Below are 14,751 nucleotides of genomic sequence, written 5' to 3' on the forward strand. Positions count from 1 at the left end.
TCTCAGTCAACCAGATGATTCTACTTATCATACTCCTGGATGTTGTGGGAACGCCACACTGCTATGTTTCTTAAGGCTTACCTTGCATTTCTGTACTTATTGGAGACTGGGAACCAAGAGTTCTCGGACTCCAGCTGTCCTGGGGACCGTTATTTAAGCAGCAGTGCCTTGGAGCGCTAGCTGGGCCTCTGCTAGTCCTCAGTGTATTGTGTGGCCAGTGCACTGGGTAGCTCTCGCTCTCCTTCCCTTTGCACCTGACCTACTTTCCACTCCTAATCAGAGATGGGTAATTTCATTTACCCTTTGCAGGAATGGTCCCCTTGACTTATGTGGCTTTTCCCATGTGCCCTAGTCAGGACTAGCTAGTCCAGTGACTTTGGGTTCAGCTGTTGTCCTCCTTCCCCCCACTAGGCTCAGTAGGGAGCTGCAGGAGAAGGAGAAAGTGATTGAAGTCCTGCAGGCCACGTTGGACGCACGGTCCCTAACGCCCTCCAGCAGCCGTGCCTTGTCTGACTCCCAGCGGTCTCCCAGCAGCTCTTCCTTCTCGTCTGATGAGCCGGAAGCCTGCTCTGACATGGACATAGCCAGCGAGTACACATACTATGAAGAGAAGAAAGCTTCACCTGGTCACTCAGGTAGCCTCCACTTTCTGAGTGGAACCACCTTTATCTAGGCTGAGAGGAGACCTCCACATCCAGGCCCTATAGATGCACCTTGGTGTGTACCAGGCTGAACCGTGCCAAGCACAGGCCCCAGTGGGTCAGGATCTTTGCTTTGCTCCTGACTCTACAAGTTACCCCTGTCGCTGGGTCTCCACCAGCATATGGATGCTGCAGTTGGACCAGGCGAACGACAGTGGGGAGAGTGAGATTACGGAGGCTTCTCTTCCCCACTGCCTCATGAGCATACAATCTGTCTGACTGACCTCCTTTTTTAAGATGGGATATCTTATCCCTCCAGCTAGCTGCAGTTCCTGAACCCCTGAGTTTCCGTGGGTGTCCACGGAATGCTGCTGGACTTGCCTGGTATTTTTGGAGGTGCCATTTTCATGGTTTCAGGCTCTGAGCCCCACTCTCACCTCTAAGGTGGCTTTCCTCACTGAAGGAGCTACCTGCCAGTAAGGAATGAACACCGCTCCCAATGCTTGTGCTTGGCTCTGCCCTGGTTAAATATAAGGCCAGATTCCAGTTCTTTGTAGAACATCAAACATGTTCTTTCATTCATGGGTTTTGTAGATTCCATCCGCCATTCGAGTCATTCTGCTGTACTGTCTTCTAAACCATCAGCAACCAGTGCATCTCAGGGGGTTAAGGCCGAACCCAGCTGCAACCCCATCAGCTTGCCAGCTCCCCAGAATCCCCCCAAGGAGGCCAGCCAGGCCCATCCAGGTATGCAACAGCCAAGGGGGCAGGGTCTTCATCTCCTCTTCCTCAGCTGCCTGTTTGACTTTTCTTCAGGGACAAGAAAAGCATCATTAGGAGCTTATATATCAATACATCAAATCCTAGACAAAATCAAGAGACCATATAAATTAGCTAATAGTGTCTGACTACTCTTTGTTTTAAATATTTTAGAAAAGTAAATAATCCGCAATAGACTTTGATCTACATATCAATTTTGACCAATAGTTGGCTAATCATTCTAAAAGAAGCATCTTCATTTCTTTCTCTCATTTCACCCTGGGAGTCAAAGAGGCAAAATGTTTCTCCCAGGATTACTGTAGCCAAAGAACAAAGGGAAATTTACATCCGCTGCTTCCTTATATGTGTTCCCCATTTTATCTGCAGAGGAGCCTCTACAGTAGGTAGGGATGGTTACTTCATAGCTAAGGATGCTTCAGTATCCTTAGACAAGATTCTGTTCATATTACATTATCATTCATGGGTTTATGAATGGGTTGGTAGTCCTTGATGTGTATATGGTATGTGTCTTGGACCAAGAGTTGTACATTTCATTTACCTGCCTCAGCTTAGTTACCAGGGGGTGCATTGTTCAATCACAGCTCCACACCAGCAATGGCAGAGAAAGGGCAAACCTTGTTCTCACCTCCTACCCCCAACAAGATGGGCTGGCTGGCTGCCTTCAGTGTGGTTGTAGTGAGGTCGGACTCATGTAGAGGTGCCCCCAGAAGAACAGCACTTTCCTTCTGCCACCCTTGTCTCTCTTGAGGACAAGTCAACCAAAATCTTAAGAACAAGAATGTGTTCACTCTTTCTGAGCCTAGGCTCAAAGTTTCTGGGCCAGAGTGGGCAGCTGCTAAACCAGGAAATCATGGGGAAAAGCTATTCACCTAGCACTGTAGACATCTGTGTAAATGCTTTGGGATCAAAAAGAGCAGAAGGTCAGGGGTTTTAAAATCAGAATGCCTCCCTGAAGGAGGCCTGGTCTGTGTCACTTGGTAATTCAGGGGTCTTTGCTGTACTGCTCTGATACTATGTCAGTATCTTGGGGTAAGGAATGTTTTTCAGAATGTGATCATTGTCTTTCACGTGAGACATTCTCCACAGGTCTGTCTTGGTTTCTTCTCCCTCTGGGGGCTACCTGCCCTATAACTCTTTTTAAGAAGAGGAGACAGATTCAAACTTCAGAACTCCCAGGGTTCCTAAAGACCTGTCTATAGATAGACTGCCTAATGATCACCTGTGAAGATTTTTTTAGAAACAAATTTCTAAGCCCTACTGCCAGAGTTTATGATTCAGTAGATTGCATTAAGGATGAAAGAATCCACATATTTCAAGAATTTTTCTTAAATTATTTGAATGTCCAGAAAGATTTGCAAGCCATTGTGTCTAAGTCAGTATGCCAAGGCTTTTATTTTTCTTTTGGTGAATGAACACATTGATTTGGGATTCTGAAGTTTGTTTCCATCAGTGTTGAATTACATGCATTAGTCATGCAAACTTCCCCACTATCTTAGTCTACTTCTGCCCTCCTCAGGATGAGTCCTGCTGCTTTCAGAAGAGGAGTTCTAGGTGTAGGGAGAGTCTTGTCACAAGGGCCAGGACTAGCACATGCTGGTAGCAGCACCGCAGGGGCTCTTGAGAGCATCCAGGCACAGCCATCCTCACCTATCCATGTCCAGATGGCTAGGATGGGGCTTTCATGGCTGCCTGGGTTATGGTAATGCCACCTTGCCTTCTGTAGCCAATTGTTTTCAAGATGAGCATAGAATGTGTATGCAGGGTAGCCCTGGCAGGGAAGGGGGAGGAGGGGGTCAGCTAGGCCAGCCTCTTGGGTAACAGTGCTTCCCCTTGGCCATCTCAGTCATCACCACATTGAATGATAGGCACTCCCCAAGGAGATGTTTGGTCAGGGAATAGTTTCACCTTCTCAATCTTTCACCCATTCTTTTCTCTGACTTTCTCTCTAATGGTTTATCTCCTTTCTCCCTCACTTTCTGTTTCTAGGCCTTCATTTTCAATCCATACCCACGCTGGTTAGCCTTCCCCAGGCACCACTGCCCTCAGCTCCGCCCAGCTTCCTGCCTTTCAGCTCTGCTGGCCCTCCCCTCCTTGGCTGCTGTGAGACACCCATGGTCTCCTTGGCTGAGGCTCAGCAGGAGCTGCAGATGCTGCAGAAGCAGTTGGGAGAAAGTGAGCACTTCCTGCTGCATTTGTGTTCTTGCAAATGATGGACCCACACTGTGTTTCTCTGCATGGCTTTGGCTGGATGGCAGAGTTTTAAAAAATAACATAGGGGTACACGTTATCAGTGGACGATTGAGGGAGAGCTGTGCTTGCTGTTTTTGGAACTGTATTTACTGTTATCTTTCTCATGTGTGTGTCTCATCAGTTAACAGGTATATACGTTCATCAGGCCCTAGACCTGGTGCTCTCCCACTGCTGACTGTGTGGGGTAGCTTCCGCCAAGTGTGTTGAAGCCCTGACACATTGGCAACATGTTCACTGGCAGGGCACGGGAGAGAGGTTTTTTGCCTGCCGACGCAGGATGAAGTGGCCAGAAAAAGATGGCCACATTCAATGGGATCATTTCCATGGCAATTATATCCTCCTCTGTGAAATGTTTTTAGTCAAGTTCAAATTCTGACATCATCAGGTTCGGGGCTAAAAGGATGGTGGAAGAGGGATTAAGAAGGGGTGCCAAACCTCTCTTCCCCTTACACGAGGTTAATTTCTGTTTCTGCACAGGTGACATGAGAACAGCTAGAACCAGAAGCACAGGCTGTGATGTCTGATTGCGAATTCTGTCAACTCCCAGATATAATTGATGTTATTTAGTCACAGAATTCATAGAATATGTAATCATCTTTTAGAGAAAGGTTTGATGTAAATATGGTCTGGATGCCACATCATAAAACATTTTGTTTTATTTTAAGTTATAAGCTATCACTTATAGCTTAAAATAAGAAAAGAACCTCAAGTGATGAATTTGCTCTCTAGTAGTGCTTAAAAAAACTAGAAAGCATTTGAAATTACCTTAAAACCACACTCTGTGCCTGTAAAGAAGAGCTTGGATGAGGTAGAAATTGATGGTAGGGTCACTGTACGAAGGGTGTCCAACAACCTAAGACCACAGCTAGGAATCTGCATATCTGAAACCCCAAAGGTCATTCGGATCGGCTTATTTATCAGCTCTGAAAATGGATACACTGTTTACTCTGACATCAGTTTGATTTCCAGAACCAGCTAGACTGAGTCTATTTTTAGAAGAGTTTGTACATCTTCCTTTCTGCAGGAGGTGAAGTCTAAGAGGCTACCTTCTGCTTATCAGCGTTACACAGGTACAGCAACCTAGGTTTACCTACCAACGTGAACATGGTTTTACCCTGTTCCCTGCCAGAGCAGTAACTAAAACTCAGGGAAGTGAGGTGACTTGTTCAAGATCACTAGTAACTGGGAGAAATGGGCTTGAATTCAGATCCTCTGCTCCCAGTTCCATATTTCCATTATACCTTCGTTATCTAGAATGGTTTTGTTACAATCCTGCTCAGAGCACAGAGCTGAGCTCGGCTGAACAACTCTGGAGGCCCCTTGCAACAATCTTTTCTGTCTTTAGAGATGAGAGGAAGGTGCTGTTCTCTCTGATCTAGAACTTGCTACTATAGCACACCTGGAAGCAACAACTGACGGATAACAAATTTGTTCCATGCCAAAAGGCAAGACTGTTCTCTAGATTACCTTTCTTTTCCTTGACACCTTTTCCTTCATCTTTCCACACTGTCAATTTGTCTTTGCCCAAAGGGAAAGATGGAGGAAGGAGAGCACTGTGCGTGAAAGGGTGTGTGATGTGGGTTGAACTGGAGTCATATCCAGTCTGTGCCATTGGCCAGAGTTTGGGTGGTCCCAGGCTTGGTGAGGAAGGCTGTAGCCCTTTCTTTTGCCTTGTCAAGCACAGTCCTCACCAGCGCTCCTCCTTTGCTTTGAAACAAGCTTCCAAGTGGACAGTGGTGCATGGCGGCTTCTCAGGCCACTGTGGGGCTAAAATTTCCTTGTGCAAGAGTCTGTCTGGTGTCTTTGCATGGTTTAGGGCATGTGCTCTGCATCGTGTGGCCGGGAAGACTGGAACATGAGAATACTGATCACTGTTAGTGATAGACTTGGCACCTCCTATGACCTTGGTGAGATAGTAAGCTGACTGTCGACAATCACTGATTTCCCCCTCTGCCTGTGTGGGGTTGAGGTTGAAGGAGGTGTGAGAGAGGCAGTAAGTCACATTCTTTTAAATACTGACTATAGTTTAGATGTTTACGTGTTTCATCTCCCTCTTTAACTTCCTGTGATCCTAATGAATATCTAGTATTTTGCAAATTGGGGAAGGGGAGACCCATGACAATACTTCTCAAACTTTCCTGCCTACTAGAATCAGCTGGGATGATTTTAAAACATCCAGTGCCCAAGCTGCACTGCATACCAATCAAGGTAAAATCTCTGGGGGTCCAGGCACCAGTACATGTTTTTACATTGTCTCAGATGATTCCAGTATGTAGCCAAATGTGAGAAACAGTTATAAATGAGGATCAAAATTGGCAACTGCCAATTACATTAATCCCTCAAAGGGGGTTGGCTTGGTTAGAGGGAACCATGACCTCACTCCTCACTCCTATTTCTTAGGTGGAGATACCTGTTTACTCTGCTGCCCATATTGATAATCCCTGGAAGAAAGTAGTCTTCTGAATGTGAATATCCTAAACTATGGCGCTGTTCACCTCTTTCCCTCTCTCCACCAAGTTGGGCTTCTTTTTACACAGAAGCAGAGATAATGGGAAGGCCCATGATTTCATAGGATCTATGAAAGCATCAGCCTATGAAATGAAAGGTCCTCCCTCCCCCATGGAAGAGTGTTCATGACTCTTCAGACATGAGTCTAAAAGTCTAAATATGATGACATATTTCAGTTCCTGGAATCATGTTGGGTAAGAATGAAATCACCTCTTGCCTTACCTAGAACCTCCCCCAGCCTCAGCAAAGAAGTTCTTCACTCTGGAGTAACTGGGGCCACCACATCTAGCTGGATTTATACCCCCTTTCTCTTCTGACAACCCCAAAGGAAAAACGAAAAACTGGCAGTTTAGCTCTGGGTACAGCAAGTACTCATAGGGACACAAATATTCGCGTTCACAGGTGTGCTCAATGCTATGGCCCATCACACTCTTAACCTCTGATTTTCCCAGTGAGTTCTACTTCTGGATCTTCCCTGGATTCTATCATGAGGAATTATCACAGGAGCCAGGATTAGCGCCACTGGACTTCCCTTTTGTGTACACTGGTGACTTTCTGATACGTTATTCATCCCCTACCTCTTGGTGTCTCATGCTAGCAAATACAAGGGGTGAAAAGTTATAGCCTCTAGGATGGGAATCCGCATCTAATTGGTATTTCACAGCAGACTGGGACCTCTGATAGCCCACGTGTCCCCTTTAGTGTCTGTTCTTAGCAATCACATGCTTCCTTGCCGATCCTTCTGTTCTGATACTGCTTCTCATTCATGTTTCTTTCTGCCCAGGTGTCAGCAATGTTCATCCTGCTTCCCCAGCCACATTGCCGACCAACCATTTAGAAGCCAGCTCTTCCCACTACCTCAACCCTGCCCAGCCCCTCTCTCCTCTGAGGGGCACCATAGAACTGGGCAGAATCCTCGAGCCTGGGTACTTGGGCAGCAGAGGCCAATGGGACATGATGAGGCCTCAGAAGGGGAGCATATCTGGGGACCTATCTTCAGGCTCCTCCATGTACCAGCTTAACTCCAAACCCACAGGTAAAGCACAAAGCCGAGCAGGTCAATTATTTTTCTAAACCATGTGTAACACCTTACACTTACCAGTTACCATGGTAACTGTACATGTACACTTACAACTCTCTTACACATACCCCTGTATGGGAGGAGGCCCATGGGGCTTGGTTAGCACCAGCTGTCCTGTGTTTGAAGCCAATTTATTCTTTAAACGAAGTCAGCTGAGCTCCTGCATGCCCATGTGAGAGGACGGCCACGTTTAGGGATCTTACTGGCCCAGCCCCACCCCCCACATGGCCCCACTAGTGACCGGGATCCTCCACCTCCCACCTCCTCCCGCCCTGCGGGGTGACTGCAGGGGCTGAGCTGCTAGAGGAGCACCTTGGTGAGATCCGGAGCCTGCGCCAGCGCCTGGAGGAGTCCATCTGCATTAACGACCGCCTGCGCGAGCAGCTGGAACACAGGCTCAGCTCCACCGCCCGCGGAAGCGGTAGGAGAGGCCCAGGGCTTCCTGCTTCTGGTTGTCATTAGGGAGCTGCGGAAGGGCAACCCCTAGGCAGAGCTTCGCAGACTTCAAAGCACCGAGGTCTGCTTTTCTGTATTCGCTCCTTACAGTCAGCAAGGCAGGGGGCAAGTACTATTCTCCCGTTGCAGCTGTACCTGAGCTCAGAGAGTAGCTTTCCTCACGGCAGATCTAACCAGGTCTGGTCGCCAGAATCCTCTGACTTCTCATCCATCCTAATCTGCTCATATCTGCCTGCTGACTTCTGTGCCCTGGTCCTGTGATTGGCAAGTGGTAGAGCCAGGTCTGCAGGGCCTCCTCCAGCCTCTTACCGAGGTGGCCTTCCTCCCCACACTCTCCCCCAGGCTGCTGACACTTGGAGGCCGTCCCTTCCACACGCCCTTGTCCTGCCCACACCGCAGCAGCAGCTATTTAGGGGAAAGGGCCTCCTGAACAGCTACAGCCAGGGCACGTGATAACGCACGCAAAGAACCCACTCAGAGGAGCCGCACAAAAGCCAGGCATTCGGCCCATCAGGCTTTAGGCCCAGGATGCGAGTTCTCTGGGTTTTCTGCTGGGTTGGGATAGTATCTTTGGAGATACAGAATGAGCAACACAGAGAGCGTCTGTTACCCAAATGTGTAACTTACCTGCTTGCACTTCCTGGGACAGGACCCACCTCTAACTTCTACAGTCCGGGCCTGGAGTCCACACCTCAGCTCTGCAATGAGAACAGACTCCTTAGGGAAGAAAACCAGAGGCTTCAGGCTCAGCTCAGTCATGCTTCCAGAGGTGAGTGGTCAAAAGCCACAAACTGTGGTTACTCTTAGGTCCCTTTCCTCCCTGGCCATACCAGTCACCAACTGGAGAAGCAAAGAGACAAGGTGGAGAGAACAGAGCTACCCAGACCCACCAACCTCAAACTCCCGTAGCTATTCTCAATCTAGAAAGGGCTACTTCCTGACAATTCCCAACCACAGGCCCTTAGACTCCTAGGCTCCAAGGACAAGGCGCTCTCGGAAATCCACCACCTCTGTGCAACCCGCCTGCAGATACTCAGTCATTAGCTATCAAACTGCATACCTTAGTGCCTGTTCTACCTGCCCACAGCTCACAGCTAGTTTGGACCCAGGACAGGGAGCAACTTGAGGCCTATATACTCTCTCAGGTTTCTCCAGACTTGGCAGCCGTTCTGTGTGTCCCTCCCTGTGCCAATCTGCTGTCCCCATATCTTCTCACCACCTCCCTACTGATACACTCAGGGCTCCTCTTTGGTCACTAGTCCTCATGACTCTGTGTCTGAAGATGCTAGCAAAATGTCCTCCAGAGCTTTCCCAACACTATTCAGTGGGCATCCACGTGTGGGCCTCATTTCCTGTGTGGCCTGGTGGGGCAGCTGACCTTAGTGTTAATTGACTTAATGGAATCAATATACTTTCAATTACAAATTATTTTTATTTACAAATATTTATTGAATAGCCATAACAGACAAAGAATAGTGGCTAAGAGGATTAAGCCCAGAATGAAAGAATGCTTGTGGGAAAGGAAAAAGACATCAAGAGATATTTCTAAATTAGCCTCCTCAGAGCAAGAAGATGTGAGAGGAGTGATCCCTGCTTGGCAAGATAACAAAAATTATAAGATAAGGGAGAAGGCAGAACTACTAAACTACCATTGCATGCCTGGAAAGATCAGAACAGACCTCACAGGTGAGAAGATAGTAAGATTTAAAAGAGCGCAGTCTGCCGGGCACAGGTGATTCCGCCCCAGACGACTGACAGCACCGGAGCCTTATTCTCAGAATCCCTGTCAATAGTCTTTGAGAAATCGTGAAGATCAGAGAGATGCTGCAAGACCAGGAAAGAACAGTTGGCTCTATTTGCAATATGATGAAAACAATATATATACTAAAAACTGTAGACAAGAAATTTTGATGTTGATCCTTGGCAAAATTCAAGAATGGATTACTGCGCAGAAAGTATGTGAGGACTTAGAAAACAGTGAGCGTCAGGAAGCAGAGTGTTTTCTCTAAAAGCAAGGTGGGCCGTATTAAATCAGAGGATCAAAGGGCATTGCAGAGAAGGAGGTTCCCATCCCCCTGAATGTGTGGATATAATAGCAGAACCTCCCTTTATCTCTCCTGGCAGCATAAGCTGGCCTTCCTTTTGCTTTAGTTCTATTTGCCAGGATGGATGTGCTTGGGCTCAGCTTGCTGCTGACCTTTGGCCCTACAATATATGTATTCCTGTGTTCTGCTCACCAGAGCACTCCCAGGAAACAGAATGCCTGAGGGAGGCTCTGCTGACCTCTCGATCCCGGCTGCAAGAGCTGGAAATGGAGCGGGAGCACCAAAAGGTGGAACGGCAGCAGCTTTTGGAAGACTTGAAGGAGAAGCAGCAGGAGATCTTGCATTTCGAGGAGGAACGACTATCTCTCCAGGAGAAAGACTCCAGGTTAGAGGGAGCCCATGGATAAGGAAGGTGGCCCATTTTCAGATTTAGCAAAAGGGATATTGGCAAGACGGTTAATGGTCTTGCCATTGAGGTTTTTGGAAACCTCAATATCCCCTCCACTATTCCGGATTTATGGGTAACTTTGAACAGAAGGACGGACTTCTCTGGGAATGTCTTTTTCACCTGAAAGTTGAGAGAGTAAAACCCTGTTATGGAAGGCTTCAGCGTATCAGATTCTGGAGAAAGTACATTCTTGTGCTTCCAGTTAGTTTTAAGATATTAGTCCCACCATAACCTAGGAAGCTTCTACACCAGCCATGATGCCAGTCCCCAGCATAAACCCTGTAACTGCTTGACAACATGAAAAGAGCAATGTGGGGCAGTAAGAATACCAGGTAGTGTGTCCTAGGTATGGTAGCTAATGGCATGACTCCAAGCACAGTTACTTTACCTTCCAAGCCTCTGTTGCCACATCTGTAAAATAAAAGCGATGGTCTTCATGACCCCTGAGTTGACATCTAGGGCTAGAATTCTATGATGCAGAAGTTGGCTCACAGCCTTTTGCCCTGGTGGGGCCCCACCAACTCAGCGGACCCTCGCTTCTCCCCTGACAGGTTGCAGCACAAGCTGGCCCTCTTGCAGCATCAGTGTGAAGAGAAACAGCAGCTTTTCCAGTCCCTCCAGTCAGAGCTACAGATCTACGAGGCACTTTATGGCAATTCCAAGAAGGGGCTGAAAGGTATGTTTTCCCTTCTTCCCCACCCTGTGAGCTTCTTGTTCTTGCTAAGGGTCCTGGTGAAGTCTTTACCTTGGGAATTGTGGAGATCTTGGAAACCTATCTTGCTCTGTCTCAGAAAAAAAACCTCAGTCACTGAGGATCCCAATAAGAAGAGAGGGGAGCTCTCACACACAAAGCCCAGAGGTTGGTGACATGAGCAAGATCCAGCCTCGACATCCTTAAAAATAGGCCACAGGAGTCGAACTACACCCACCTGCATGGTCTGAGACAAGTTAATCAAAGTCCAGATTATACAGTAATTCAAAAAAAAATACACAGAACTGTCCTGGTGATATCATCATATGAAAATGTCTTTAATGTTGTGAATTCTGACCACCCACGCAGCCAATGTTGCAGACAACCTGCTCTTACCCCAGTGAGAAAATTAAAAGTTTTTTTTAAAGAAATTTTTATTCTGCAATTTTTGTCAGAAAAATAATTTGCAGATATATTCTCCAAGTCTTTTTAGTGTCTTTGAAAGACAGAACTTTTAAATTTTGTTGAAGGTCAATTAATCAAATTTTTTGTTTTATTATTTATGCTTTTCTTTATGTCCTAGCTAAGAAATCTTTGTCTATCTCAAGATCATAAAGATTTCCTTGTATTTTTCTTCTTGCAGTTTTATAACTTTTGCTCTTATGTTTAGGACTGCATTTCATTTTGAGTTAATTTTGTATACGAAGTGAGAAAAAGGTTAAAGTTCTTTTTTTCCCATATTGATACCCAGTTTTTCCAGCACCATCTGTTACAAAGACTGTCATTTTCCCATTGAATTACCTTGGCAGCTTTACAGTCAATTGACCATAACTTCTGTTAGTAATATTTTGTAATTTTTAGTATATTCATCTTTCATATTTTAACTTATACATAAATATTTCTCATGTGTGGGGGATACATGTGTGTGGGATAACATTTTTATTTCAATTGCCAAATAATTGGTTTTTTTGCTGGGATATAGAAACACAATTGATTTTTCATCACCATGACCATCTTCTAATTTCTTGGCAATCTATTGAAAAACAATTGCCAAGGCAAAAAAAAAAATCACTTCTCGATATATGTGTGAGTGACTATTTCTGAATTCTCCATTCTGTTCCATTAATCAATATGCCTATTCTTACACCAATACCAAACTGTCTACATTGTTAGAGTTTTATAGTAAATTTTGAAATCAGGTTGGGTAAGTCTTCATACTTTGTTCCCGTTTTATTTTTTTTCTCTTTTTAAAAAATTTTTAAAATTTATTTTTTATATTGGAGTATATTTGACTTACAATGTTGTGTTAGTTTCAGATGTACAGAAAAGTGATTTAGTTATACATATATCAATTCTTTTTCAGAATCTTTTCCCATATAGGTTATTGCAGAGTATTGAGTTCCCTGTGCTACACAGTAGGTCCTTGTTGATTATCTATTTTATATTAAAGTGTGTATATGTTAATCCCAACCTCCTAATTTATCCCTCCCCCCCTACCCTTTCCGCTTTGGTAACCATAAGTTTGTTTTCTAAGTCTGTGAGTCAGTTTGTTTTGTAAATAAGTTCATTTGTATCATTTTTAAAGATTCTACATATAAATGATATCATATGATATTTGTTTCTCTGTCTGACATACTTCATTTAGTATGATAATCTCTAGGTCCATCCATGTTGCTGCAAATAGCATTATTTCATTCTTTTTTATGGCTGAGTAATATTGCATTGTTTATATGTACCATATCTTTTATTTTTCTTTTTATTCTTTTGAGACATTTTTTAAACATCTTTATTGGAATATAATTGCTTTACAGTGTTGTGTTAGTTTCTGCTGTATAACAAAGTGAATCAGCGATATGTATACATACATCCCCATATCCACCCTCTCTTGCGTCTCCCTCCCACCCCCCCATCCCACGCTTCTAGGTGGTCACAAAGCACAGAGCTGATCTCCCTGTGGGATGCAGCTGCTTCCCACTAGCTATCTATTTTACATTTGGTAGTGTATATATGTCAGTGATACTCTCTCACTTCGTCCCAGCTTACCCTTCCTCCTCCAAGGGGGAAGTCCCTCTTGAGTGTCCTCAAGTCCACTCTCCACGTCTGCGTCTTTATTCCTGTCCTGCCCCTAGGTTCATCAGAACCTTTTTTTTTTTTTTAGATTCCATATATATGTGTTAGCATACGGTATTTCTTTTTCTCTTTCTGACTTACTTCACTCTGTATGACAGAGTCTAGGTCCATCCACCTCATTACAAATAACTCAATTTCGTTTCTTTTTTATTTTATTTTATTAACATTTTTATTGGAGTATAATTGCTTCACAATGGTGTGTCAGTTTCTGCTTTATAACAAAGTGAATCAGCTATACATATACATATATCCCCATATCTCCTCCCTCTTGTGTCTCCCTCCCACCCTCCCTATCCCACCCCTCTAGGTGGTCACAAAGCACCGAGCTGATCTCCCTGTGCTATGCGGCTGCTTCCCACTAGCTATCTATTTTAGTAGTATATATAAGTCCATGCCACTCTCTCACTTCGTTCCAGCTTACCCTTCCCCCTCCCTATGTCCCCAGGTCCATTCTCTACATCTGCGTCTTTATTTCTGTCCTGCCCCTAGGTTCTTCATAACCATGTTTTTTCCTTTAGAGTCCACATATGTGTGTTACCATATGGTATTTGTTTTTCTCTTTCTGACTTACTTCACTCTGTATGACAGACTCTAGGTCCATCCACCTCACTACAAATAACTCAATTTCGTTTCTTTTCATGGCTGAGTAATATTCCATTGTATATGTGTGCCACTTCTTTATCCATTCATCTGTCGATGGACACTTAGGTTGCTTCCATGTCCTGGCTATTGTAAATAGAGCTGTAATGAACATTGCGGTACATGACTCTTTTTGAATTATGGTTTTCTCAGGGTATATGCCCAGTAGTGGGATTGCTGGGTCGTATGGTAGTTCTATTTTTAGTTTTGTTTTTTTTTTGAATTTTTGTATTTTATTTTATTTTTTTATACAGCAGGTTCTTATTAGTCACCAGTTTTATACACATCAGTGTATACATGTCAATCCCAATTGCCCAGTTCATCATATTTTTAGTTTTTTAAGGAACCTCCGTGCTGTTCTCCATAGTGGCTGTATCAATTTACATTCACAACAAGAGTGCAAGAGGGTTCCCTTTTCTCCACACCCTATCCAGAATTTATTGTTTGTAGATGTTTTGATGATGGCTATTCTGACCAGTGTGAGGTCATACCTCATTGTAGTTTTGATTTGCATTTCTCTAATGATTGGTGATGTTGAGCATCCTTTCATGTGTTTGTTGGCAATCTGCATATCTTCTTTGGAAAAATGTCTATTTAGGTCTTCTGCCCTTTTTTGGATTGGGTTGTTTGTTTTTTTCACATTGAGCTGCATGTACTGCTTGTATATTTTGGAGATTAACCCTTTGTCAGTTGCTTCATTTGCAAATATTTTCTCCCATTCTGAGGGTTGTCTTTTCATCTTGTTTATGGTTTCCTTTGCTGTGCAAAAGCTTTTATGTTTCACTAGGTCCAATTTGTTTATTTTTGTTTTTATTTCCATTTCTCTAGGAGGTGGGTCAAAAAGGATCTTGCTGTGATTTATGTCAAAGAATGTTCTTCCTATGTTTTACTCTAAAAGTTTTATAGTGTCTGGCCTTACATTTAGGTCTTTGATCCATTTTGAGTTTATTTTTGTGTATGGTGTTAGGAAGTGTTCTAATTTCATTCTTTTCAATGTAGCTGTCCAGTTTTCCCAGCACCACTTACCAAAGAGGCTGTGTTTTCTCCGTTGTGTATTCTTGCCTCCTTTAACAAAGATAAGG

The 14,751-nt window shown here is 44.5% G+C and overlaps 1 protein-coding gene across 21 annotated transcripts in view; it reads left to right on the top strand.

Annotated features, from left to right (window-relative positions):
- LOC118897873 (phosphodiesterase 4D interacting protein) overlaps window positions 1-14,751 on the top strand; it is a 218,171-nt gene that overhangs the window by 182,122 nt on the left and 21,298 nt on the right. For 15 of the 21 annotated variants that reach the window (XR_005020563.1, XM_036857374.1, XM_036857384.1 and 12 more), the window contains 8 exons: window positions 412-635; window positions 1,236-1,388; window positions 3,408-3,593; window positions 6,964-7,215; window positions 7,550-7,681; window positions 8,366-8,485; window positions 9,957-10,146; window positions 10,761-10,885. Coding sequence is in view for 20 of the 21 variants with exons in the window: in XM_036857374.1 (XP_036713269.1) it covers window positions 412-635; window positions 1,236-1,388; window positions 3,408-3,593; window positions 6,964-7,215; window positions 7,550-7,681; window positions 8,366-8,485; window positions 9,957-10,146; window positions 10,761-10,885 (1,382 nt within the window). In the remaining variant the exon portion in view is untranslated. The remainder of the gene's footprint in view (window positions 1-411; window positions 636-1,235; window positions 1,389-3,407; window positions 3,594-6,963; window positions 7,216-7,549; window positions 7,682-8,365; window positions 8,486-9,956; window positions 10,147-10,760; window positions 10,886-14,751) is intronic. The other 6 variants (XM_036857557.1, XM_036857548.1, XM_036857419.1 and 3 more) reach the window with 2 other exon arrangements.

This window comes from Balaenoptera musculus, chromosome 1 (assembly GCF_009873245.2).
Source record: "Balaenoptera musculus isolate JJ_BM4_2016_0621 chromosome 1, mBalMus1.pri.v3, whole genome shotgun sequence".
Classification (NCBI taxonomy): domain Eukaryota; kingdom Metazoa; phylum Chordata; class Mammalia; order Artiodactyla; family Balaenopteridae; genus Balaenoptera; species Balaenoptera musculus.